This window comes from Myotis yumanensis, unplaced genomic scaffold, assembly GCF_028538775.1.
Source record: "Myotis yumanensis isolate MYYU_CA2020_CCGP unplaced genomic scaffold, mMyoYum1.0.hap1 SCAF_7, whole genome shotgun sequence".
NCBI lineage: Eukaryota > Metazoa > Chordata > Mammalia > Chiroptera > Vespertilionidae > Myotis > Myotis yumanensis.
In genome coordinates, this window is record NW_027223758.1 from 18,971,918 (window position 1) to 18,998,823 (window position 26,906).

Sequence of the window (26,906 nt, forward strand, 5' to 3'; positions counted from 1 at the left end):
CCAATTTCTATGTGACATCATTTTAAGATAAGGCCTATCAGTCCAGGAACAAAATGCAACTTTGACCTATCAATTCCATGTCTGGCACTATCCTAAAGAAATAATTGCACAGGTACATGAAGAGGCATGCAATATTATTTATACAGGGAAACATTTGAAACAAAATTTTCCATCAATAGGTAAATAGTTAAATAAACAGCATACATACATTTTTAATGCTAAACAGTATTTCATAAGAAAAATGCAATGCACATCTTACCTAATAATAGACAAACATGTAAATTGACCATACCTTCACTATGCTAACCAGCCAATCAGGAGAGTATGCAAATTAACCTAACAAAGATGGCAGTTAATTTGCATATGTAGGCTCCAAGCGGTGGAGCGAAGCCTCACAGCCGCGAGGCCGGCTCCGGCTGGAGCCCGGCCAGAGCGAAGGCCTGGTTGCCAGGTGCCGGAGGAAAACTGGTGCCAGCAGCCAGGGGAAAGGAAGGCCTATTGCATGAATCTCTTCCTGCAACAGGCCTCTAGTGCATCTATAAGTTAAGTTCTCTAAGTTATACTACTGAAATAAAAAAGAAATTTGCAAAATAACATACAATATGATCCATTTTGTTCTTTAAAAAATTCTTGACATGCACAAGAAAACTGTTTATTTTCTTATGTACACATATAGCCATGTAGACATATAGAAAAATATTTCAAAACTGTACACTAAACTGATAATAGTATTTTAGTGTGGGAGCCAGGGGTATTTTTTTCTTTATCTTCTACATTTATTTATATATCAAGCAATAAAAATGCAGCCATGTATTACTTGTGTAATTAAAAATAACTGCTTAAAAAAGTATTTCTTAAAGCAGTTTGAATCAACACTTTGAGTGGACTCAGCAATTTCATCAAGGACGCAAAGATATTTACATGTGAATGGGCCACACAGGCACACTCCAAGCCACCATAAGTTTTTTAATGTTTTAAACTGAGTACCCAAATGTCATGCCAATAATAAAACACTAAACTTTCATGGAAAAATAAAAGTAAAACAGAAAAAAAATTTTTTTACTACAAAATGAAGAAAACTAAGAACAGAAACAAATTCTAAAAGAATATAGCCTATTTTACATTATCCTCTACTTTGGTGAAGTGGGGAAAAACACACACACCATTAATCAAATGCCAAGACATACCATCTGTCTGTACCAGCCAGCCAGGCATTATGCATGACACATATGTCCTCTCTACTAATTATTTAATATTAGAAAAAGTGCATTGTGCAGTTTAAATCCCCACAATAGCACCTAAATTTGGGAGGAGCCATGCGAGATACTCAGATTTCTCGTCACACTCTCATCTTAGTTTTTAGTAATATTCAAGGATGACCTTTGGCCAACACACAATCAGAGCCATCTAAAAGGCAGTAGAAACTTCAATTACTGGACAATGAGTATTTCCATGGGAAACTGAAAAATTAAGATAGTAATTAAGGAATTATGCATTATATATTCTGTTGATTTCATATTAAAAGTAGAGATGAATTGAAATGGTCTACTGTACTATGTCATTCACTTCTGAAGATTAGATCCCAGAGTGCAAGTAGCCAGACTTTTCTCTCTAGGCTAGGTGTGGGTTTATTCCTTTTTGGAAAACTGACATGTTCAAGAGATAAGGCCTACAGTTATTTCGGGGGTACCCAAACAAATGGCTGTTCTCCACTCATGCACATGGAGGTCCTAATAGATTTGTATATACAAATAGATAGATAAGAATCATCAGGCATTTGAGAAAATACTCTAAAACAAAAGTTTAAGCAAATAAACAAGAACAAGGGGAAGCAAGATGGCGGCGATATGGGAAGACGCGTCCCAGGTCTTGTCCCAGAGCAAACGGAGTAAGCAGCTGAAACTAATAACACCCACCCCGAATTGGCAAATTTACTCAGCTGGTGAGACGGTTTGCAGCCGGGAAGGGCAGAGCTCCCCTGGAAAGGTTAAAAACCAGGGATCTGGGCAGGAAAGTTTGCCAGACCTGAGCCCAGAGGGTCGGAGGGAGACCGCATGGCAGACAGCCGCGTCTCTTGGGACAGACACAGACCCTGACCGGGGAAAGGAGTTCCTCGGGTTTGCTGGCACCGGGAGATTTGAGATCTGGATTTTGTGATTTCGGAGAACTGAGACTAAAGGGGGCATCCTGAGGAACTGACCGGACCATGCAGTGCCCATAAGAGAGGAGCGTTTCCCAGATCATGCAGTGCTGGTAAGAGAGGAGCGTTTCCCAGACCGGTAAGAGAGGAGCGTTTCCGCGGCCTGCCGGTGTTTGTGTGCTTCTTTGTTTTCACTGAACCCTGCTCACAGGACAGTTCGGATACAGACACTCACCTGTGCTGAAGAGAGGGCGAAGGTGCGGACGAGTGGAATCTGGGGAGAGGCTGAGGAGAGAGGGGGAGCCGGGGGAGGTGGCCGCGAATTGAGTGCTGAGACACCCCTGGGCCCAGGACTGGGGCAGCCATTCCCTCCAGAGGGTGGAATTCCTCCCTCCAGCCCCCCTCCCCCTTCCCCTCAAGGAGCACAGCCACAGCCAGATTCCACCCTGTATGAGATAAAGGATTAAAACAAGCTGATTAGTCCCTGGGAGTTACCAGGGTCTGGCCTATAGAGGGACTTTCAGTCCCACCAACAACACAGAGCAGGGTAACGATTAAAAAAAGGATAGAGAAGCTGTATAGCCTCAGAGGCCAACCCAAAAACACTGCCACCCAGAGGCTGAGCCACAAACTGACTCTTAGGTGAATACAAATTAAGGCAGACTGGATCACAAATACGGCCTGCTTTAATTAATATTTAATTATTTACAACACTCTGTTGGAAAATGCAAAGACGCCAACATCATACAGATTGAGGAACACAGTTTTCATTCGCACTAAAAGTTTTCATGGTGTACAGGGAGCCAAGGAAAATCAATAGAGAGTTAAGTGGAAAAAATGCAAAAGAAGTAGATGATTCTGTCATCTTTTCTGCTCTGGCAAAAGTTATAATGTATTTGTGAAACTAATACATACTTTCGTCACCCTTCTAGCTTTAAAGTCTTAGGCATTTATTTGCAGAATAAATTGCTACTTTCATTGTGATTTCATGATAGAGATTAAAAATTAAGGCAACTTATTTCTAGACATTTAGACTTTAATGATAGAGATAGTAAAATAGAGGTAATTAGTGAATATTAAGTGACCTTCCCAGGTCACATGAGTAAGCGGTAGAGAAATTTTTTGAGTGCTCTGATAAGTCAAATGACAGCTTATATTTTAGCCATGGAGAATGTGATCCTTAGCCAAATTAGTCTATTTCTGAGATGTCTTGACTTACTCATTTAAAAGGAATCACTTTTTTAAGTTTTAGAAAAATTTGATTTGGTCTACATTTGAGTACCACCTGGTACTCTCATGATTAGAATGGATGATTACTCATTGATTTTGGTTCTTTGATTAAAAATTTTTATGACTAAACATCAACTAGTTTCAGATGTGTGGACAAATTATCAACTGAATTCAAATTACTAAAAAGATCAGATTGAAAACTAGTTGGTCTGGTGATTTTGGTGGTGTAAATGGCTGAATTAGATTGCTCTATGGCAAACACACCGATTGCTTAGAGAACAGAGTACACAAACAAATCAACTAGATTCAGATTGATGCAGTTAGGCCATATAAACCCAGTCTTCAAATAGCTTTCCTGGTGAGATGCGGTTTTTCATTTCACTTGAATGATGTTTTCTTGGATGCTTTATAACTTCCTTTTAATATGGAGTCAGTGTGAAATACTCCTTAGAATCTATATTAATAGATTTTTATCATTCTGGACAAAGGGCTCTGAGCTTTGCCATTTTTTCTGTCTTATTCAACCTTTTTATTAAGAACTGGTTGAGGATATTGATCAAAATTACAGATGACAGGAAGCTGAAGGAGACTGAATCAGGATCCAATAAAATCTTGATAGGTCAAAATGGACTCTAACAAGATAAAAAATTCAAAATTAAACCTAAGTCCATGCTTTAGGACTAATACCCCAACCCTCTAAGGATGGATTGATTCATAGAATATTTGAGAAGAAACAAGAAGTTTTGACTATTTGTAGTGTCATTACTAGTAAAAAATAAGATGTAGGACTTTTTAAAAAGTCTAAAGTGACCCTATGGTGTATTAATAGATTAGCTTTCAAAATATGAGAACTCTGACATCATTAGACTGTAGCTGGATTACGTGCTTAGTTCTCAGATAATGTTCAGAGACATCATAAAAACACAGGAAATGAGCACCAATTCAATGAAAACATACGAAAGAACCAGGAATGTTTACTCTGAAGAAAATTCAGGGTGCATAATAACTATTTAAAAATGTTTGAAGGGTTCTCACATGGAGGATGAAATCATTTGGTCCCAGAAAGTAGAACCTGGATTGTGGACCAATGCTTTAAGAAAATGGCTTTGGGATTGCCTTAAGGGAGAACTTTTGTGTGGACTACCTTGGCAAATAGTGAGGTCGGGGGCTAGTAACAAAGGTGTCTTGCCAGATACTGGGTCATCGCATGTTGAGAGGTATTAGAGCAGGGATTGCAAAAATAGCCTTCCATGGACAAATTTGTTCTGTTGACATGCTTTCTTTAGCTTCCTAGTGTGTTAAAAAAATTTGCTTTAGTCACTAATATTTTTTAAAAGCACAAAGATTTAGTATAAGGTTGGTATTTTCTGATTTTCTTGAAAAATTACAAAATCCAACAACCATGGACCTGCATTTTTATGAGGTAATAATCAGCTGAGGAAGAGGATCTAGTGCCTCCTTTTGATAGGGTGCGTTCTCTCTGGTTTTCCACAGTCCTCACTACTTCCTGTTGAATTTCCCACCTAGAGGCAGAAGATAATGTCATTTGTCCTCTTGCTTGAGTTGCTGCTTTGCTTACACTCAACCCAGTTCAATTTGTAACTTATTTGCCTGGTCTCTCTAGGCATTCAGTTTGTGATCCTGGCTGGACACACCAATTGACTGGTTGGAGAATAGGACTTATTTATAAATCAGTGATTTAAAACTTATTTTTTTTTTTAGTTAAAATACCTCAACTCCTCCATACCTACCTTGCCAAATGAAATCTTAAGCCAAACCTCAATTTTATGCAACATGATAGAGCAGCTATTACCTTGAAAGTGGATGAATAATCTCTACCTCAAAAACTAACATTTCCCTTGAGGCAAGAAATAAAATTGTAGAGCTTTGATGAACTGGTTTGAACATTACAAAGTTTGAAATTCTCTTCCAAAAAAATGAGGATACTAAGGTAAATGTTAGTTCTAAACACTTTGGAGTATTGGTTTAAAGAAAAACCCCAATTTCTCAGATGAAAATAAAGATATGCAAAGGAAGGATCACAAACTAGTGGGAATATCTGGGTTTTAGCTTTGGCGTGGACATTAAGCAGTTGGAGGGACTTCATCACCTGAAGGGGCGGTTTGGAGACTCCCTCTGTAGAGGTGAGGAAACTAAAGACTGGGAGGTAAAATGATTTGTTCAAAGAAACATAGATAACTGGTATCAGAGCTCGTATTAGAACCCAAGAATGATCTCAAGATGCATGCTCTCCATCATGCTTCTTTTCTCCGTGGTACACAACTGCTTTGCGTTTCTACTGCTCTTTGACAAGGCTTTCTCTTGTCATTTCTTTGAGGTGTCCTTACAAACTAACATTCATTAAACAATTCTTTACATGGGTAAGCTGCTCTCCATTTTCAAGGGGAATTGAAAATTGTTTGTCTTACCTATTTTCTCTTAGGCAGTTAAGTTCTTTATTGCTACATAGGACGTACTTGCCATAGAGAAGATAGAAAACATAACATTTTCGGTACAGGTAATGGGAAACCAGTTAGATATACACTAGAAATTGGGTTGTTATTGAGACAAGAATCTCTTTGTCTAACTGCTGTTTACTTGTTTCTAGATCTGGCTTCACTCCTATTCTCTCTTCAATCCACAAGCGTTTGATATGATGGGAAATGGTAAGAATTCAATTTTACTCATTTTCAAAATTCCATTGGCTTGGATTTAAGAACACAAAGCCTGTTTATAGATGGAGATGTGATCACAAAAATGTCAATGGGCCTCATAAAGGGCAAATGGCTAAAGCAATTAAAAAATATCCAAGTGAGCTTTTTAAAGAGTGGCTTTAAAACAACAACAACCTTTCTGTGGCATATATAAATCTAACTTTGCTCACTAAATATTATCTTAGGAAAATTAAGTAGCTGATAAAAATACATACTTTAACCATTTAGTTATGTCATCATTAAGAAACATTGATAGTCTCCTTCAGCTAAGAATTGAATAAAATTCATTTTGGAACAGTGGCTTAAGGAGTGAGAAATTACTTTGCAGATTGATTTTGAATCAACAGGAAATCATTTTAAGAACCTTATCTTTCTGAAATCCATGAAAATGTGATCAGGATTAAATCCACACAGCTTGCATATTTATTTTTCTTACTTGGAGATTAAGGTTCTTTCCTCTGCTTTACAGTCATGTTGATCTTTCTTATGACTGTTGTAGTCTCTGACAGTTAAAATGAAGTGCCCAACTCAGATTCTCCTCTTGCTATGTTAAACAGAGGCTGTTTCCCAGCAACTTTATCCAACAGCTCTGAGAACCAGGTCTTGTTTCTGAGATATTGCCTCATTGGGCTTGAGGCCTTAAGAGCTTGATTCTCATCCATTCTGAGTCCAATGTGACTCCCTGCTTTAAAGCACACCACCCAGCCCAAACATGGCAGTGTCAGGTTGAGATAAAATTCATGCCACCATTTCTATTTCATGAGTTTATGTGTGCACCATGAATTTCAATACTCTTTGAGGAAAAAATAGGTTAAACAGGGAAAAACTGAAGAAACATTATTTTATTGATATATTTCTGTGGTTCTAGTAAGAAATAATTATAGAGATGGCCAAGTTACTCTGATAAAGTGTGAATAAGGAAGGGCACATTGACTAGATTAGTTTTTGCTTCACATCTGGGACTCTTCCTATATTTCTCTATATTGTTTGTCACTTCTCTGTTTCCTTTGTTGGTCCCCAGTCATCTTCCAGACTTCTAAATGTTAGAATGCCCTAGAGCTCAATTTCACATCTAGGACCTAGATGATCTCAATTAGTCTCATGGCATTGAGTGCTATCAATATGTGCGTGACCCCAATTTATGTCTCCAACTCCGACCTCTATCCTGGATCTTGAAGTCCATTTGCTCATTTTGTCTCTCAACTTAGATACTCAATGCAAATCGCAAATGTTAACATGCTTAAAACTAAACTCTTGATTTCCTACTCACTCCCCATTAACTTTTCTCTACCCTTATTTTGCCCATCTACATAAATGCTCTCTCCGTGCTGTAGTAATTCAGACCAACAACTTTGGGGACACCATTGCCCTCTTTCTTTCTCTCCCAATCCTTAGCAGATTTGAAGGCTCTTTCTTCACAGTAGATTCCAAAATCTGACTTGTTTCTCATCACTTCCACCAACTTCTACCCTGACCTAAACCTTTATCTTTTGGAATGTGCAGTTACCTTGCACCGATCTCCCTGATTTCTAGTTGTATCCCCCACGCCCACCCCATAATCTATTATTGAAACTGAGGCAAAGAAATCCCATCTCATTCAGAGTTGATCTAAAGTTCTTACCCTGACTTATAATGTCCTCTGTGGTCTTGCTCTCATGCTCCTCTCTGACCTCATTTCTTTCCTCATTCTTTCCAGCTCACATCTTCTCAGTCTTACTGGCATTCTTGCTCTTCCTATAACACATCAAGTTTCCCTTGGACACCAGGCCTTGACCCTTGCTGGTTCCTCTGCTGGAAATGTCCTTTCTTCAGATAGCCATATGGATACCTTTCTTTTTTGTTTGTTAATTCTTACCCGGGGATATTTTTTTTAATTGACTTTTAGAGAGAGTGGAAGGGAGGGGGAGAGACACTGAGAGAGAAACATTGATGTGAGAGAGACACATAGATTGGTTGCCTCCTGCATGTGCACTGACCTGGGCTGGGGATCGAGCCTGCAACTGAAGTACATGCCATAGTCTAGAATTGAACCCGGGACCCTTCAGTCCTTGGGCTGATGCTCTATCCACTGAGCCAAACCAGCTAGGGCTGGATACCTTTCTTACCTCCTTTACATCTATATTTAAATGTCACCTTATCAAAGTAACCACCCTGGGCACTGTTTATAAAACAGAAACTTCCCTCCATTGGCACTCTGTCTTCCTCACACTTTATTCATCCTCATAACACTTTCACCACCAGTTTTATAATTGCTTCATTCATCTGGCTTTTGTCCCTGTCCTTTATCCCCACTGACATATAACTTGCATGGGATGAGGACATTGTTTTGTTACCTGTTGTGTCCCAGTACCTAGAACAGTGCTTAACATATTGTTGATCTCTGTAAATACTGAATAACTATATGGTTTGCTAGCAAGCTACTAAATAAAAGAGTTATACAAGGGTTGACAAAAAGTAGGTTTACAGTTGTTCATATGGAAATAATACAAATAAATGATACAATAATAAATAAATAATAATACAAGAATAAACTTTTACATATTCACTACTGTAAACCTACTTTTGCCTTTCCTTGTATTATGAGTTTAAGAAGAATACACAAAATTTTAATTTTTAGGAGATTTAATAAAGGATTTTTAGATATTTAAAGATATTTCCTTTTGCATCTTGGAGAAGATTGTGGAAGCACCTTGGAGAATAAGGTAAGGCAGATCAGGAAAATATTTGCCATATAAACATTAAGATTTTAGGAAGCCCTGAGAGTTTGCCAGCTCATAATTTGAGAGTCTTACTCTTGTGGATTATAAAGATGATACAGCACCACTTTCTTCTCTCTGTGTTGTTTTTCTCTGCATTGGGGCTTGTTAGAATTCTCCCAAAGGAAGAGAAAACTCCTCAGAGATCTCTGGGCTTGCTGGAATGGTATCTCCCAGAATGTTCCCATTTCTTGTAGTCAGCATGGTAGCATGAACAGTAGTAATTATTAAAAAAATGTGCCCACAACATCTAGAAAAAGCCAGGCTTGCTCATTAGCAGCTTTCCTTGTGCCTTTCTGAATCCATAGTAAATAATGCTTCCCTGTTCCCCACAAATAGTTAATTATAGCACTAGCAGCAGCTCTTTGAGGCAGGAAGCCAGGCACATCTGTGATGCCCACAGGAGATACTGAAAGTCGCTCTCTCCTGCATAATAAAACCAACAGATTAGAGAAGATTAGCTTTCCCCACAGGTTGGAGCATTACTGAATTCATCCTTCCCTTGCTTCCTCCCGCAACACATTTCTCCTTCTCCCAATGCTGGTAAGTCACTCTCAAAATGTATAATAACCCCTGGAAAGTTTACACCTGCTGAGCCCATCCCTCCAGGAGGTTCTAGAAAATGAATTTGGTCACCAGCTGGGAAGCTAAGTCAGAATGTGCTACACATGGGTGTCTTGGCTTCACCATTTGGTCTCAAAGCATGGTCAAGTTTATGGGTTTACAAATTTGTTTCCTTCTGAGCTAAAAGCAATCCCTGGAGGAGGGCAGTAAAGGGAAGCTAGGCTGCCTAGAGAGAGCTGCTCACCTGGAAGGCATACTAACTCTTCCAGAAAGGTTAAGGCTCAGGGCAGAATTTTCACCCCCTGGTATTTAGCCCCTGATGTTATTTTCACAGTTATGTTACCTCACTGGTAAAAGGGACCTTGCAGACTTAATTAAGGTTACTAATCTGCTGACTTTAATAGAGGGAGGTTATGCTGGGTGGGCCCAATGAAGTCACATGAGACCGTAAGCAGAAGAGGAAGCAGAGAAATGTGAGACATGAGAGGGATTTGAAGGAGCCACAACCACATATGCAAATAGCATTTTTCAGTATCTTTTATACATGCAAGCCCCTATCTCAGAGTCTGTTTCCAGGAAATCCAAGCTAAGACACCATTTTTGTCTCCTTTTTCATAGAGGCAATGGTTCTCAACCTTCTGGCCCTTTAAATACAGTTCCTCATGTTGTGACCCAACCATAAAATTATTTTCGTTGCTACTTCATAACTGTAATGTTATTACTGTTATGAATTGTAATGTAAATATCTGATATGCAGCATGGTCTTAGGCGACCCCTGTGAAAGGGTTGTTCGACCGCCAAAGGGGTCTCGACCCACAGGTTGAGATCCGCTGCCTTATGGGAAGTAAGGGAAAGCTTCAAGGAGGATAGAGGAATCACACTGGATGGATCCACTTCTGAAGTTGGAATAGTGGAAACTATGCATGGTCAAAATTGGCTTCAAAAATTTCTGAGGAAAGTTAGAAATTGATATGTGGTATCTCAATACATCAAAGTGTGTAGAATATTCCTTGCACAAAGAATCTGGTCTTGTTGCATTGTTCACACAGCAGATGAAGTTTGCTTGTGCTTAGGGCATATTTTTGCAACAAAAGTGTTACTTTAAATGCTAGAGTCTCTCACCCTCAGAGGCGAAATGCTCGCACTGTGGGAATGATGAGGAAAATGAGGCCAGCTGGGTACTCAGCTGACTCTAGTCTAGTGGTTCTCTACCTTGGCTGCACATTAGAATCATCTGGGAATTTTTAAAATCCTGATTTCTGGGATTTTAAAAAGATTCCCAGGTGATTCTAATGTGCAGCCAAGGTTGAGAACCACTGTTCTAGTCCTTTACAACACTGCAGGGCATAAGCTAGTTGAGCAGAATACTGAGCAGAAGTACCCACCCTTGTTATTATTTCACTCTCCTTTTTTACTTTTTCATTTATAGAAGAATTCATTGAATTCACATTAAGATACATAAACTAATGATATAACTTCGTTTTTTTACTAAGCTATTTTTGATTTAGAGAATCCAATGATTAATTAGCAAGAATAAATTTTAAAGAATCACAAATTCATAAGCAATATCTAATCTTATTTAGCTTTTTATTTAAGTCAGATATAGTATTGAGAGTGGTCATGATTTCATTCTTTCCTCCCTATCAATTATGGCTGTGTGACCCCAGAGAAGTCACTTACCCTCTCCAGGTTATTTGTCTCAATGGTAAAATTGTATTTTAAAGCTTTAAGACAAAGGGCTGAATCGATGTTTCCTTTGGATTCTTCCTGTTTTGTAATTTTATTTGTGCAGAGGAACAGGGGAAATTTATTTATGAAATTCAAATCAATGGCAGAGTAGCACTGTGCAGTGGTGAAGACCCCTTACAGACTTTCCATAAATCAAGAGACTCCCTAAGCTCCCATTTCCTCACCTATCAATTGGAAATCTGACAGCACTTAATTCACAGAAGACATTTGAGGTTTAATAAGAAGATGCATGTTAAATCCTTAGGATAGCATTGGGTTGTAGGATTTGTAGCAGTAGTTGTCGGCATCCCCATATTTTCTTAGCCCTTTTCTGAGTTCACCTGTCACTGCTGACAGCTTCTCATATCAAGCATCACCATCTCTGCCTCTCCACTTTCTGCAGCATACTGAGATTTATTCGTCTGTGCATAAGGAAACCCAGAAGTGCCAGGGATTTAACATCTGAGTCAATGCAAAAAGGGGAAACAGAGCCAGTAGATTAATCATCCAGAAACCTTGTTCCTTGTGGGACAACTCCTAAGCACATTGTATACACACACACACACACACACACACACACACACATGCCACACCTTCAGAGAGTTCCCAGTGGGACTGAGCCTCAGGTGCCTACAGTGGAAATCTGCTAAAAAAATCACCTTCTATTTACTTTCCTCATGTCCATTTCTCATTTCACTCTTCCTCTTAGGATTGCTCTCCCAAATAAATGATCATTTTCCAAGTCCTTGTCTCAGATTTGCTTTTCGCAGGAACCCAAACTAAAACAGCAGCATTCAACATGCATTCACATTCTTGCAGTTGTTATCAAATGAAAGCGAGAGGAAGCCCTGGAGTGATCCTGTCTGCTCTCTTCTGACTCAGTGGTCTGGTTCCTGCAGAAATGTCATAAACTCGACCATTGGAGAACTGCTTTCTCCTCACTCATGTGCAGAGAGTAACTATCTGGCTGGCTGGGAATAGAGGGGTATGAGCTCCAATGCCTTCCTCATGGATTTCATCATATGTGTATTCTCTTGCATTTATAGTTAATTTTTTTATAAAGTAGTTTTCCTCTTGGAGCCTGAGACACACAGCACATTCTAGAAGTGTGTGTTTGCTGCTTACAGATTCTTGAGGAGAGGAAAAAAGGTGGAGAGGGCCAGGGAGGGAAAACCAGAGGAAAGGGGAAAATGATGTCTGCCTGACTTTGCTATGCACTCCTTTTGGAGTTATTAATCCCTTCAAAGTGATTTCTATTTCTATATAGAAATTGAGCTATTTACAGAATAGAAAATGTCTAGGTCACTGAAGGGGTCATGTGGTTCAAGTTATATTGAAACAACTATTAGGAGGTATGTGGGGGTTGCAGCATTGATGTGAGACTGGATCTCACTTGTTTTCTACCAATTAATTTGTTTTATTTAAAAACTAGAGGTCCGGTGCATGAAATTCATGCATGGGTAGGGCCCCTAGGCCTGGCCAGTGATCAGGGCCAATCTGTGGGGCAACCAGCGGTGCGATCGGGGGGGGGGGTCCCCGTTGGCACCTGCCTTGGCTGGCCTGGGGCCTGCGGGCTGGGGGCAGCTCCTGTGTTGAGCATCTGCTCCCCTGGTGGTCAGTGCACATCATAGTGACTGGTCATTCCATGGGTTGTCCCACCAGTTGTTCAGTTGATTTGCATATTAGGCTTTTATTATATAGGATGTTTCCTGTACCTCTGTCTCTCCTTCTCTATCTTCTTTATTATCTAGCTTCAACATCACTTTACTTCAGTTCCAGAGGTCTCTGGTTTACTTTATTTTATTTATTTATTTTAAAAAATATATATTTTATTGATTTTTTTTTACAGAGAATAAGGGAGAGGGATAGAGAGCCAGAAACATCGATGAGAGAGATCAATCAGCTGCCTCCAGCACGCCCCCCAATGGGGTGTGCCCGCAACCAATATACATGCCCTTGACCAGAATCGAACCTGGGACCCCTCAGTCTGCAGGCCGATGCTCTATCCACTGAGCCAAACCGGATCGGCCTCTGGTTTTCTTTATTTCCCTGTTTGGAGTAGTCATGGCAGAGGTGCCCATGAACACTTGTTAGCCAAGGGAGGAGTCTTTCTTAGGAATTCTAGCTAATCTGTACCCCTATGGCTCCAATAGTTGAAGGAATAATTTCATTCTATATGTGTCTTTAGACTTCCCCTACCCCACCAATGGCCAACTCTATATGTGCACAGCTTTATCGATAGGCCATGAACTAATATGATTATGCATCACAGACAATCATTTCCCTGTGAGAACCCCAATTTCAAATAGGTTCCCTTGTCCAACCAGGAGAACTAAATCCAGATTGAAAAATATGGTCACCATTGTTGGGATGCGTTTTGAACTTTCACAAAGTCATGTGTGACTCAAGCACACATCCACCTTTTGTACTTCCACTTCTGGATAGAATAACCTTTTGGCCCAATTCTTGCTACAAGGAAATGAGAACATAAAGAAAAGGCAGCCAGAATGGCATCTGGAATAAAAGTTCTACAGACATACAGAATACTATTGTATTTGCCATAATATTTAAATAAACTTACTATGCCTGTGTTTTTTAATAGCCTGAGACATGGAGAGAAACCAAGATGGCAGCATAGGTAATCACCTATACTTGCTGCCTCTCACAACCACACTAAAATTACAACTAAACGGCGGAACAATTACCACCCAGAACTATGGGAAAGCTAGATGAGTGGAAATTCTACAACTAGAGAGGTGAAGAAAGTGCATTGAGACTGGTAAGAGGTACGGAGGCGTGGAAAGTGCTGGCACCTGGATGTGCTGTTCTTTAAACCGGGAGGGAGATACAAGCTCCCGCTTGCCCTGAATTCCAGTTACAGGCAAGACTCTGGGGGACCCAGACACATATGGGGAGAAACTGGACTCTCTGGCATTGGGACAGGAACGTGAGGTCGGTTTACTCTTAGAGGTGCTTGAAGCAATCATTGTTCCTGCATGGGTGCTCTGGACGTGGAGAACCAGGGACTTCTCCAGTTTAGGGAAGCCATTGCTGTTTGCCCTGCCCTGGTGATTCCCAGAGACCCTGCCCCTCCCAATTTACAACCCCACCCAAGCTGTGCGCAACGGCTTTTGCATATGAATGGCCTGTTCTTTCTCCTAAAACAAACTGCAACTGGGTCAGAGAGCCCCAGAGATTCCAAAAAAAGGCCCAATATCTGGGAGTAGCAGCAGCCTTGCTTCACAGCTGGGCCTTGTCTGGGCACTTCCAAACTCCATACAAAGAGGAGGAATCTGCAGATGTCTCTGTAGCTCCTGCTGGGAAGCCCCAGACAATGGCTGACCTTGTACCTCCTTGTAGATGATAATGGATTACAACTCTTCACATCCATAAGAGACACACTCAAGGGGCAGACTCAGTGAGCACCAAAGCCCTGCTGAAGCAAGTCCTGCCCCATAAGGGTGTCTCCTGCACAACAGATCTTCCAGTGTAGACACAGCTGGTCACCACAGCCAATTGGCCTGGAGGTCAATTCCTCCCAGTGATACCAATAGCAATCAAAAGTTAACCACAACAAGACTGTGCAAACATCCCACAAAGGGGTACACCAAGAGTGTACACCTCAGGTGACTGGAGAGGCTGAGCCACTGGGCCCTATAGGACACCAACCACACAAGGCCACTCTATCAACTCAAGGAGACTTAGCAGCTACCCAGTACATAGAAACAAACATAGGTAAGCAGCCAAAATGTGGAGACAAAGAAGTCATAAATGAAAGAAATGGATAAAAGCAAAATACTGGATATCGAGTTCAAAACCACAGTTATAAGGTTACTCAAGAATCTTCTAGAAACCTCCAAGAAATTTAGTGAGACCTTCAAGGATATAAGAAAGGACCAATCAGAAATTAAGCATACACTGACTGAAATAAAGAATAATATACAGAGATCCAACAGCAGATGGGAAGGTCCCAAGAATCAAGTCAAAGATTTGAAATACGAAGAAGCAAAAAACACCCAACCGGAAAAGCAAAAAGAAAAAAGAATTAAAAAATATGAAGATAGTATAAGGAGCCTCTGGGACAACTTTAAGCATACCAACATCTGAATTATGGGGTTGCCAGAAGAAGAGAGAGAGCAAGACATTGAAAATATATTTGAAGAAATATTGACAGAAAACTTCCCCTATCTGGCAAAAGAAACAGACTTATAAGTCCAGGAAGCACAGAGAACCCCAAACAAAAGGAATCTAAAGAGGACCACACCAAGACACATTATAATTAAAATGCCAAAGGCAAAAGACAAAGAGAGAACCTTAAAAGCAGAAAGAGAAAAACAGGTAGTTACCTACAAGGGAGTATCCATATGACTGTCAGCTGATTTCTTAACAGAAACTATGCAGGCCAGAAGGGAGTGGCAAGAAATATACAAAGTGATGAATAGCAAGAACCTACAACCAAGCTTACTCTACCCAGCAAAGCTATCATTTAGAATTGAAGGTCAGATAAAGAGCTTCAGGGACAAGAAAAAGCTAAAGGAGTTCATCACCACCAAACCAGTATTATATGAAATGCTGAAGGGTATTCTCTAAGAAGAGAAAGAAAAAGGTAAAGATAAAAATTATAAACAACAAAGTGACAAGAAATACATATCTATCAACAAGTGAATCTAAAATTCAAGTGAATAAACAATCTGACGAACAGAATAAACTGGTGAATAGAATAGAATCGGGGGCATAGAAAGGGAGTGGACTGACAATTCTCAGGGGGGAAGGGAGAGTAGGGGGTACAGGAAGAGATTGGACAAAAATCTTACACCTATGGATGAGGACAATGGCGGGGGGGTAAGGTCATGGGGTGGGGTGGGAACCAGGTGAAGGGGAGCTATGGGGGGAAGAAAGAGAATCAACTGTAATAATCTGAACAATAAAGATTTATTTTTTTAAAAAAGAGCCTGAGACACAGCACATTCTAGAAGATAAATTGGAGAATTCCTATACATTTCTTAGTGCAGTATCTCAAACTTCACTATTTTAGAGTTAATAAATATAAAGATAAGACAACCTATTCTTTGATATAAATTCTTACATGAAAGTAGATTTTATAAAAGATAATGGTGTTTTCACTTATTTTTCCTAAATTTTAATCTAAGTGGTCAAATATAAATCAAAGGAAAGATACAATATATACAAGTGGCATGTCATTATCATAAAATACTATGACTGATATTAGGCATTTGAGAAGAATTAAAAGCTAAGTTTAGCAATTGTGACAAAATTTTATGTAACTTGTGGAGGAGAGTAAATAATTTCTTTGCTTGCTTTGAACAGTCGAAGTTCCAGTATTCTTTTCATAAAGATATATATTGATTGTGAATAAATTTCTATGTGGTTGCTCTGATCATCTCATGGACTCCTTCAGATCATATTTTCCATGTCATCTATGCTTAATCTTTCTTATCTAAGTCTATGTAGCACTGTACAAAATATTCACTATTCATGGCTAAATTACCCCAACAGAGTTAGACCTAAAAGCATTATTGTGTCATGTCAGAAAAGGACCCAAAGTAATTACAAGCTGGTCCTAGCTCTGTCAACCACCTGAGTCTCAACCATGATAATAAATCCATTTTTGAAAGCAATATCAATTATTGTATTATTAACTCGCACAAAGAAAGAAAGCCTGGTTCACTCATTATTTTGATGTTTACAAACAAATCACACCAGTCACATCCAGTTAATTTTAAAGAGTAGGTAAAATTCTCTTTTGTTCTGGTGGTATGGTTCTGTGGGATTTTTGAAGGACTATCCTGGGAAACTAATTTTTGTGGGTTTTTGGAGTACACTAAAGCTTCACAAATATGCTCAGATTAGACCCATGAAAAACAACAATAGGTCATATAACCCAAGTGGTTGTCATCTATGATCATTAGATATGTATATACATTTAGATAAGGAAAACATCCATTCTTTGAGACAGGGAACAGAGAAACATTTTCAGTTGACTGATAGGAGTTTCTGACTTATAAAATTAAAAGAAGTTTAAAAATGATTTTAAATAATAATTGTAAGATCTAGCAATATTGTTTAGGAAAGGTAATAAATGTTTATAATTCTTGAATTGAATATAACTCCTCTCAACAAAAGAAGTTCAGGTTATTTTTTGTTAAATTATTAGGCTTCCATATGCGTAGTGTGTGTTGCTCATTGAACAATGTGAGTTTGTGTTTTTGAATGTATTTTATTTCAATGCTATGTCATCAGATACACAAATATAGTTAAACAGAAATGTGAACAAATATTATCTTAAATACATTTATTTTCCACATACTTGTAGAAATTTTGGGGCTTGATATGTAGACCATGGACGACAATTAGGTTTGGTGTCAAGATTTGTTGATGCTACTCTTAGCCAGAGTTTAACAAATCTCACCTGGATGTATTTATTACATTTTCAAATAATTTTAGCTACCAAACTTTTTAAACATATTGTTCTTGCTTCAGAGGTTGTACTAGGATGGTGAATATACCAGGAATATAGTGTGCTAGACTTTGGAAATAAAAAACTGACTCTTCATGAGATTCTCAGTGACAAGATTTAGAAATACTGAAATGGTAATTGGTTTTCTTTACTCTCAGTTAAGAATGTATCTAAAGGAAGAGGTAAAAAAAAAGATATACTTTTTTAAAAAAATATATTTTATTGATTTTTTACAGAGAGGAAGGGAGAGGGATAGAGAGTTAGAAACATCGATGAGAGGTACATGCCCTTGACTGGAATCGAACCCTGGACCCTTGAGTCTGCAGGCCGACGCTCTATCCACTGAGCCAAACCAGTTAGGGCAAAAAACAGCTATACTTCTGTTTCCTAACGGATGCACATTTTAGAATAGGGTTAAAAAATATATGATGAGAGCTGGCTGGCATGGCTCAGAGGTTGGCCATCGATCTATGAATTAGGAGGTCTCAGTTCGATTCCTGGTCAGGGCACATGCCTGGGTTGCAGGCTCGATCCCCAATGTGGGGCCTGCCAGAGGCAGCCGATCAATGATTCTCTCTCATCATTGATGTTTTTATTTCTCTCTCCCTCTCCCTTCCTCTCTAAAATTAATAAAGATATTAAAAAAATAAGACAAGAAAACATAATACTACTTCATGGATTAAAACCCTGAAGAAAAATTATTAATCTACTATGTACTCAGAACTGCAGCATACCAAGATACTCAGAAAAAAAAAAGACACAACTTTTGCTTTTTATCATCTAAATGATGCTTTTCAACATTCTGCTAATCCTTTTAGCAGAAAGAAATGGAAAGGCAAGAACACCTTTGAAACAGTCTGTATCAGACTCTATTTTCTTACTATTGCCCTGTATACTGATGAGGATATATATACATATTAAAAGCAACACTTTATTGGCCTAGACCAGTGGTCGGCAAACTCATTAGTCAACAGAGCCAAATATCAACAGTACAACGATTGAAATTTCTTCTGAGAGCCAAATTTTTTAAACTTAAACTATATAGGTAGGTACATTGTTATTAACTTAATTAGGGTACTCCTAAGGCTTAGGAAGAGCCACACTCAAGGGGCCAAAGAGCAGCATGTGGCTCCTGAGTCGCAGTTTGCCGAGTCGCGGTTTGCCAACGACTGGCCTAGACAAAAAGCACTTATGATCCTTTTCTAGTCTTTCTATTGTTTTCTTTAGAGATAAAAATTAGTTGCTAAGTGAGGGACAAACATCCTTGGAATTTCTATTCTGAATTCAGAGCAAAATCAAAACCAGATTTTGGCCCTAACCGGTTTGGCTCAGTGGATAGAGCATCGGCCTGCGGACTCAAGGGTCCCAGGTTCGATTCTGGTCAAAGGCATGTACCTTGGTTGCGGGCACATCCCCAGTAGGGGGCGTGCAGGAGGCAGCTGATCGATGTTTCTCCCTCATCGATGTTTCTAACTCTCTATCCCTCTCCCTTCCGCTCTGTAAAAAATCAATAAAAATATATTAAAACAACAACAACAACAACAAAAACCAGATTTTGTTCTCTCCTTTTCTTGTTTATTTCTTGGGTTGGTAGCAGACCTTGGTGTTTTCTTTGGCTACAAAGCTTGGTGGGTGGGTTCATCCCTGGGAGCCTGTAGCAGCTCAAGCCTCCTCCTCTATGTGCCTGGTTCCTTGGGCTTTGCATTCTTCTACACAAAGTGGGAGGACAGCCAGTGAAAGAGATCAGGAAGCAACACAGAGACAGGAGAAAAAAGGCACCTGGGGCCAGAAACATGTTTAAGTTTGTAGGTCTAGAAGACAACACATTTCAGAGAATGATTAAACAACTTGCTTTTAATGTCTTGAGTCATAAGATGTAACTTGCAATATCTACACAAGAGACAAAAGCCTGGATCAATAATCCTTTCTGGCTACCCGGTTCTTCCCCTTTTCTCTCTATACTTCTATTTACTTTTTTTTCTTTTTTTTGGAAACCTGTTTGAATGTGTTTGAGAACCCAAAATGTGAGGCATCCTAACACTCGGGCCTATTTGCCCTTCTGTTTAAGGTGTGTAAGCTCATAGGGCAGAATCCTCACATTGCTGCTTTTGCAATGCTCATAGCAAAAGAATAGTCATCCCCATGTTTTGCTGTCAGCTGATGCCAAAATTAGATGACCACAAGAATATCATACAGGAAAGACTCAGGCCTTAATCTAATATTTTAAAACAAGGCAGCTGTCACTAGCAGTTTTTTTTAAAATAAAGAATTATGAGATTTTATGCTTTATTTCTTTCCTGGAATGATTTTATTATTGACAACAGACTTGGCATTTAACCTTAATGATAAGACAGAGAAAAGGTGCAGGAGATTTATGGTCTTCAGTTTCCCTGCTATTTTTTGTTCATCTTCATGGGCAGGGAAGATGAATACCTCTACCAGGTAGAGGCAGAGGACTCCCACGGCCCTTATAATGGCAATGAAGGTAGAATGGATGCCCCTTTTGGTTAAAGTAGATAATATTTTGAGGAGGAAAATAAATGATTAGAATCACCGGTGCATAATTTCATTTCTTATTACCCAACCCATCTTATTTCCTTCTCTTTTTGAGACATCACTCCTCACTTTAAGAATCAGCATTTCAAAAATCATTTCAAGTAAGTGCAAGCATAAGAAAACCTTAGCCTAACCATCCCAAGAAGTTTCTCTGAACCAATGACTTCTTAGTTTCACTGTTCTTCAGTTCTCTTTCCTAGCCCACATCTTTCAAGTATCTTTCCTTCTGCTCCAGTTTCTTTTCTGTGTTTCTTTCTTAGTGACCTTGGGGCAACATCTTTAGTCATGGAAGAGGAGAAACCAATGGGACTTGTAAGAAAATATATAAATAAAAGGAAAACAATTGGCCATAAAGGGTAAGATCAAGATGCAGTGTAGGGAAAACCAGTGCCCTAGTGGACCAGAGTGGTCTTTAACTACTGTTGCCCACCCTGGATTCACAGATGAGAAAGACAGGATCCCTGTCCACGAGCTTCTCAAGGGCATCTGGGTACTGAATTGTAGTCAGGCTAAGTCTGCTATAACACAGAAAAGAGAACTTCTCCCTTAGATAGTGGTTCCAGCTTCTACAACAGACACTTTGAGAATGCCTGGCATTGGCTGGCAGCACATGCAGCTTGAATCTTAGTCTGACAGTGAAGATGAAGTGGCTTCTCAGAGTAGAATTTCCACTACAGAGAATGTGGGATCCCCTGGGTTGAGGAATTAAAGGCAAATTGCCTATGACCTGTTAGTTGGTGATCTGCTGGGAACCCTGTTTCATCTACATTGCTAATTAAAGCCCGAATTAAACTCAGTCAAATGTTCATATGAAATGCCTCACCAGAATGAATTTACAAATTCCATAAGCTCAAAAGGAGTCTCATGTGTAAATCCGTAACTCATGTCTGACTCTCTTTATATCCACTTTCCTTCAAGAGTCCTGGTAAAGAGGTTATGCATCTTCAATGCATAGAGAGCAACTTGCCTGGATTGTTAATTTTCCTCTTAGTGAATTGCATAGGGAAAATCAAAATCTATCCAATTGAATATGTATGTAAATATATGGGATGCCCACAAAAGTTGAAGAGGAAGTCTTCAGTGATGACCAGTTTTTATTCTGAAAACAGAGAATGGGAACACTGAAAAAGTTGCCACTTTGGTTAAGATGATAAGTTTGGCTGCAGGAATATTGAATTTAAAGTGCTAGGAAAAATAGAAAATGAGACCTGGATTCCAAGAATAAGGTAAAGATTGGAGGTTAAAAAAATAAGGGACATGAGCATTAAAAAGACCATTGAAATATGGTGATAAATTAAGTCAGTGTGAGAAAATACAAGGTGAGAAGAGGAGCTGAGGTGCTCCCATGACTGCAACCATCATGGATACTGAGAAGCCCACTGCCTATTGTGAGCTCATTTTCTCCATTCCTAATATGGGGCATGACAACTTCCTCAGAGCATGAGGATTCACCAGTAGAAATCTTCTATAAAATGACTCCCTAACCTGCTTGGTGTCTTTCCACCCATCACAGGCCAAAACATCTTCCCAGGCAATCAGAACGTCTCACAAAATAATGCAGGAGAAGACAAGCCAGTAAAGGGTGGTATCCTTGTTACTCTTCTCCCAGTCCTATTAAAGGCTTATTTATAATACACAAGATAGAGGAACAGAGAGTCCTCTGTGCCACTCTGCCAAGGATCCAATTGGCCCATCTCAATACATTGAATGACTTTACTTCAAAATTCCCTCGCAACCCTCTTTATACTACCCCAGCGAGCCTGCATCTGGTGGCAGAAATTGGAAGATAGGTTTCCAGGAAAACTTACCCTGGGGTCTCTCTCCAGCAGGTGCTTGTGGTGTAGGCTGCGTTTTCTCCTGGCCTTTGCAAGGCCATTGTGATAAAAGTGGTACAGGCCTTCAGTGAAAGGGAGCTGTGAAGAGTCAAACAGACACACGAAATGGTTAGCTTCCAAGGGTGGGCCCAGAACAGGGACATCAAAGCTGGAGCTGCATGTTGAGGCTCCATAGGATAGAAGTTTTTATGAGAAAACCACTGACAACCCTCAGAAATAGAGGACCATTCAGACCTTGTCCTCTATTTCCCTTTCACTGTACTCCTTCCCCCTTTTCTATCTTTTCTTGCATAGTACCTATTACCTTTCCCCTCCACAAAGACCTTCAATCTTTCCTCCATTTCTTTAGTTTCTACCCATCTTTCAATTTTCTGTTGTCTTCCATGGAGCCTTGCCTTTATATTCATACCTACACCAACTTCTCCATTCTCCTCTTCATACTGGGTTGCTCCAGCATTGTGTTATGGCATAGTTCTGTCTTCACAGCTAGATTATCTGTCTTATGTCTTTGACTTTCTCTGTGACCCCTTGATGCCTCCATCATGCTGGGCACAGTGTAACCATATAAATCTAGTTAGTACCTGCTGGATGACAGGCCAGGTTTCCCTCTATCTCCCTTTCCTAAAGATGCTTGGCATTAGATATGAGTGTCAGATCTAGTTAGAGAAACCACAATAGTAAGAGCTTGTCTGGGACTAAGGGCCTATAAAAATCTAGGAGAACCTAAAGAGAACTGTCACTGGTTCTATGATTCAAGGAAATTTGGTGAGGGAAATCTTGACCTAGGAATTAGGAGACCTGGATATGGCTCATGTCTATTATCATCTAACATTAGGCGAGTCATTTCCCCTCTAGGGATATTTTTCTCTTCTCCTTTATGAAAATGGAGCCTCAAAATTCCCTGAACTCTCCCCTTTCTCTGTATATCTTCATATTTATAAAAATATGTTGTTTGTAGCTCTTAAATTGATCAAGAAATTTAATCAAACCCTCAAAAATTATAGCCCAAATCATGGACATATATGCATTTCTCTGGAGCTATGACACATAGTTTTCATAAGATTCTCAAGGGGTTCTTGAACCAAAAGCATTTCACTACTTTAAGTGTTTGTTATTGAAACTTTTAAGTATGAACGTTGCCACCTATGATTTGGAAGAAAAGGGAAGGGGATGTGGATGCTTTGAACTAAGGTTTTACCAATGTAGGTGGAGCCAATTTGAGATCTTTAGATCAAGCATATCCCAATATACACACAGAGACCCTTATCAAAGAGTAAATAAAATCTTATTGATTCAGTCTTTAAGGAAATCTCAGTTTAATAATTAGTTGGCCACAAAGCTAGTAAGCAGAGATTGAGTGGTACATTATAGGAAGTCACTAAAAAACAAAACAAAACAAAAATACAGCAATAGCCACAATAGCAAAAACAGTAAACCCAGAGAGTATACTCTCTCTCTCTCTCTTTCTCTCTCTCTCTCATACACACACACACACTTGGAGAACAGGTGATTCCAATGTCCAGGGTTGCCACATTGTATTACTTAAAATGTCCAGTTTTTAAAAAATTATGAGACACGCACACACACAAAATGAACATATGAACCATACATATGGAAAAAAGCAGTAAATAAAAACTTTCTGAGGAAGCTCAGATGTTGGACTTCCTAGACAAAGACTTTAAATCAGCTCTTATAAATATATTAAGAAAACACTAAAGAACCCATGTCTAAAGAGAAGGAAAATATTAGATGATATGGTAGCAAATAGAGATTGTTAATAAAGAGATAGATATTATTTAAAAAGAACAAAATAGAAATTTTAGAGTTAAAAGTATAATAATTGAAATAACTTTTTAAATGGAGGCTTTCAATAGCAGATTTAAGTTGGCAGAAGAATCAGCATACATAAAGATAAGTCAATTGGGATTATTCAGTATGAGAAATAGAAAAAGAGAATAAAGGAAAATGAATAGTCTTGTGAGACACTATCAAGGATACTGACATAAACATAATGGGAGTCTCAGAAGGATAAGAAAGAGAAAGGAGCAAAAACAATATGAAAGTAATAATGTTAGAAAACATTTCTAATTTTATGAATTTAATTACAAATTAATTATACATTTTATAAAATTAATATATACACCCAAGCTTAACAAATTCAAGGCAGGATAAAATCAAAGAGATGCACACCTAGACATGGCATAGTCACACTTTCAAAAGTCAAAGATAAAGAGAGAATCTTGAAAGCAGCACAGTAAGAAAAAAATATATGAGATGTTCACTAACTAACAGTGACTTTTTATCTGAAGCTATGCAAGTCATAAGGCAGCTAAGCAGCATGTTCAAAGTGCTGAAAAAAAAGATGGTCAATTAAGAATTCTATATTTAGTGAAAGTATCCTTAAAAAGTTAAGAAGAAATTCATGCATTCTTGGAAAAACAAAATAGAGAGAATTCATTGCTAGCACATCTGCCCTAGTGGAAGTGCTACTAGCAGTCCTTTAGACTAAAAGGAAAGGACACTAGACATTATGTAAACACACATGAAGAAATAAATAGCAACAGTAAAGGTAAATAAATAAGTAAATATAAAAGATAATGTAAATGCATTTTTGTTCGTAGCAATCTTTTTCCTTCTACCTGATTTAAAGACAACTACATAAAGCAATAATTGTACAACTTTGTTTACGAATTTATAATGTATAAGGATATAATTTTTACAATAATTATACAAAAGGGAGCAAAGGAAACATACATTGGAAAAACGTTTTTGTATACTTTTGAAATTAAGTATACTTTTGTACTAAATTGTTTATAATGTTAATTGTAATCCAAGAGTAACCACTAAAAAATAACTAAAAATATAATAAAATAAACAACAGAGTACTTAAAATGAACACTAAAATATTTGACACAAAATAGCAATTTTTGAGGAATACAGAAACGAAAATTATCTAAGATATATAGAAAGAACATAATGAAATGCCAAGTGTAAATCTTACCTCATCAAATGTAAAGGAATTGAAAACTCTAATCAAAACCAGAAATTGACAGAATTGATGAAAGAACTCAACATCATTATTCTACTATATGCTTCCTATAAGATATACACTGAGTCGCCAGATCATTATGACTGGCCAGATCATTATGACCACCCCATCAGTACTTTGTTGGGCCACCTTTTGCCTTCAGTACTGCGGTGATTCTTCTTGGCATTGACTCCACGAGATATTGAAAGGTGATGCGAGGAATCTGACACCATGCCTGATGAATAGCACTGTCCAGTTCTGTGAGATTTGATGGTTGTGGAACCAGCTGCCTGATGGCTTTTTTACTTCGTCCCACAAATGCTCAATTGGATTGAGATCTGGTGATTGTGGGGGACACCTAAGCAAGGTAAAGTCTCCCTCATGTTCTTGAAACCACTCCTGCACAATATGAGCACTGTGGCATGGCGCATTGTCTTGTTGGAAGAAACCATCTCCATTGGGATATGCCATCAACATGATAGGATGAACTTGATCAGCAACGATACTTAGGTATGTTGTTCTATTCAGATGTTTATAATGATCTGGCCCTCTAGCAACTTCAGCGGGAAATTATAGCTAATTTGTCTACAAACATCAGGTGGTCATAATATTCTGGCCACTCAGTGTATATTTTAGATTCAAATATATAAACAAGTTGGAAGTAGAGGGATGTATATACATATCCCTCTACTTATACATAAACATAACCATAAGGAAGGAGGACCCACTACAAACATATTTGACAAAAATTATTTTAAGGAAAAAATTGTTACTATATAGACAAGTAATGACTTTTTATGACAATGAAAGCATTAATCTGTAGTAAAGAGAAAGAAATGTAAACATATATGCATCTGGTTACAAAGCCCCCAAATACATAAAACAAAATCTGACATAATTGAAGAGAAAAATAAGACAATTCATCACTAATAGTTGGAGACGTAAGCTAATTTTCAACAATGTATGGAACAAACAGGCAGATCAAAAAGTAAGTTGGATACTTAAATAAAACTATATACCAATTAGACTTACAGATAGAGCATTTTACCCCAAAACATCAGAATACATATACTTTTCAAGTACTTGTGAAACTTGTTTTTTTTTTAAGATGAATCATATTTTAGGCCATAAAACAAGTCTCAATAAATTAAAAGGAGTAAACTAACAAAGTATGTTATTGAATAATAATTTCTAATTACATTAAAAATTAATAGCAGATAAATTTGAAAATTCAGAAATAATGTAAAAATTAACATACTTTTAGATAATCAATGAGTCAAAGAAGAAATCACATTGAATATAAGAAAATACTTTGAGTTTAATGAACACAAAAACACAGAATCAAAACTTATAGAATGCTGTTAAAGTAATGCTTAGAGAGAAACTCATAGTTGTAAATGAAAAAAGGAGAAAATCTCAAATCAATAACTTAACTTTGAGCCTTATGAAACTAAAAAAAGAACAAACTAAATCCAAAGCAAACAGCAAGGAAATCAGAGAAACTGGAAGATTCAAGTTGTAATAAATGAAATAGAAAATAGAAAAATAATAGATAAAATAAAAAACCAAAAGTTATTCTTTGAAAAGTTCAATAAAATTGATAAGCATCTAGAAATACTGACCAAGAAGAGAGAAGACTCAAATGAGTAAACACAGTAATGAAAGAGGAGACATTACTAACCACCCACAGAAATACTTTAGGGAGTACCAAAAATAATCGTATGGCAACAAATTAGATAAAATTGGTGAAATAAATAAACTCTTAGAAAGACATAAATTTCCAAAATAGATTCAGAAGATAAAATATTTGAACAAGTAAAGAGATTGAATTGATAATTTAAATACTTTCTGCAAAATAAAACCCAAGGCCCAGATGA

General features: G+C 38.3%; 1 protein-coding gene across 1 annotated transcript in view; it reads right to left on the bottom strand.

Moving 5' to 3' along the window:
* The window catches only part of PCSK2 (proprotein convertase subtilisin/kexin type 2), a 264,456-nt gene that overhangs the window by 196,122 nt on the left and 41,428 nt on the right, over positions 1 to 26,906 (bottom strand). The window contains exon 2 of the mRNA XM_070419880.1: positions 21,975 to 22,079. Within this exon, the coding sequence (XP_070275981.1) occupies positions 21,975 to 22,079 (105 nt within the window). The remainder of the gene's footprint in view (positions 1 to 21,974; positions 22,080 to 26,906) is intronic.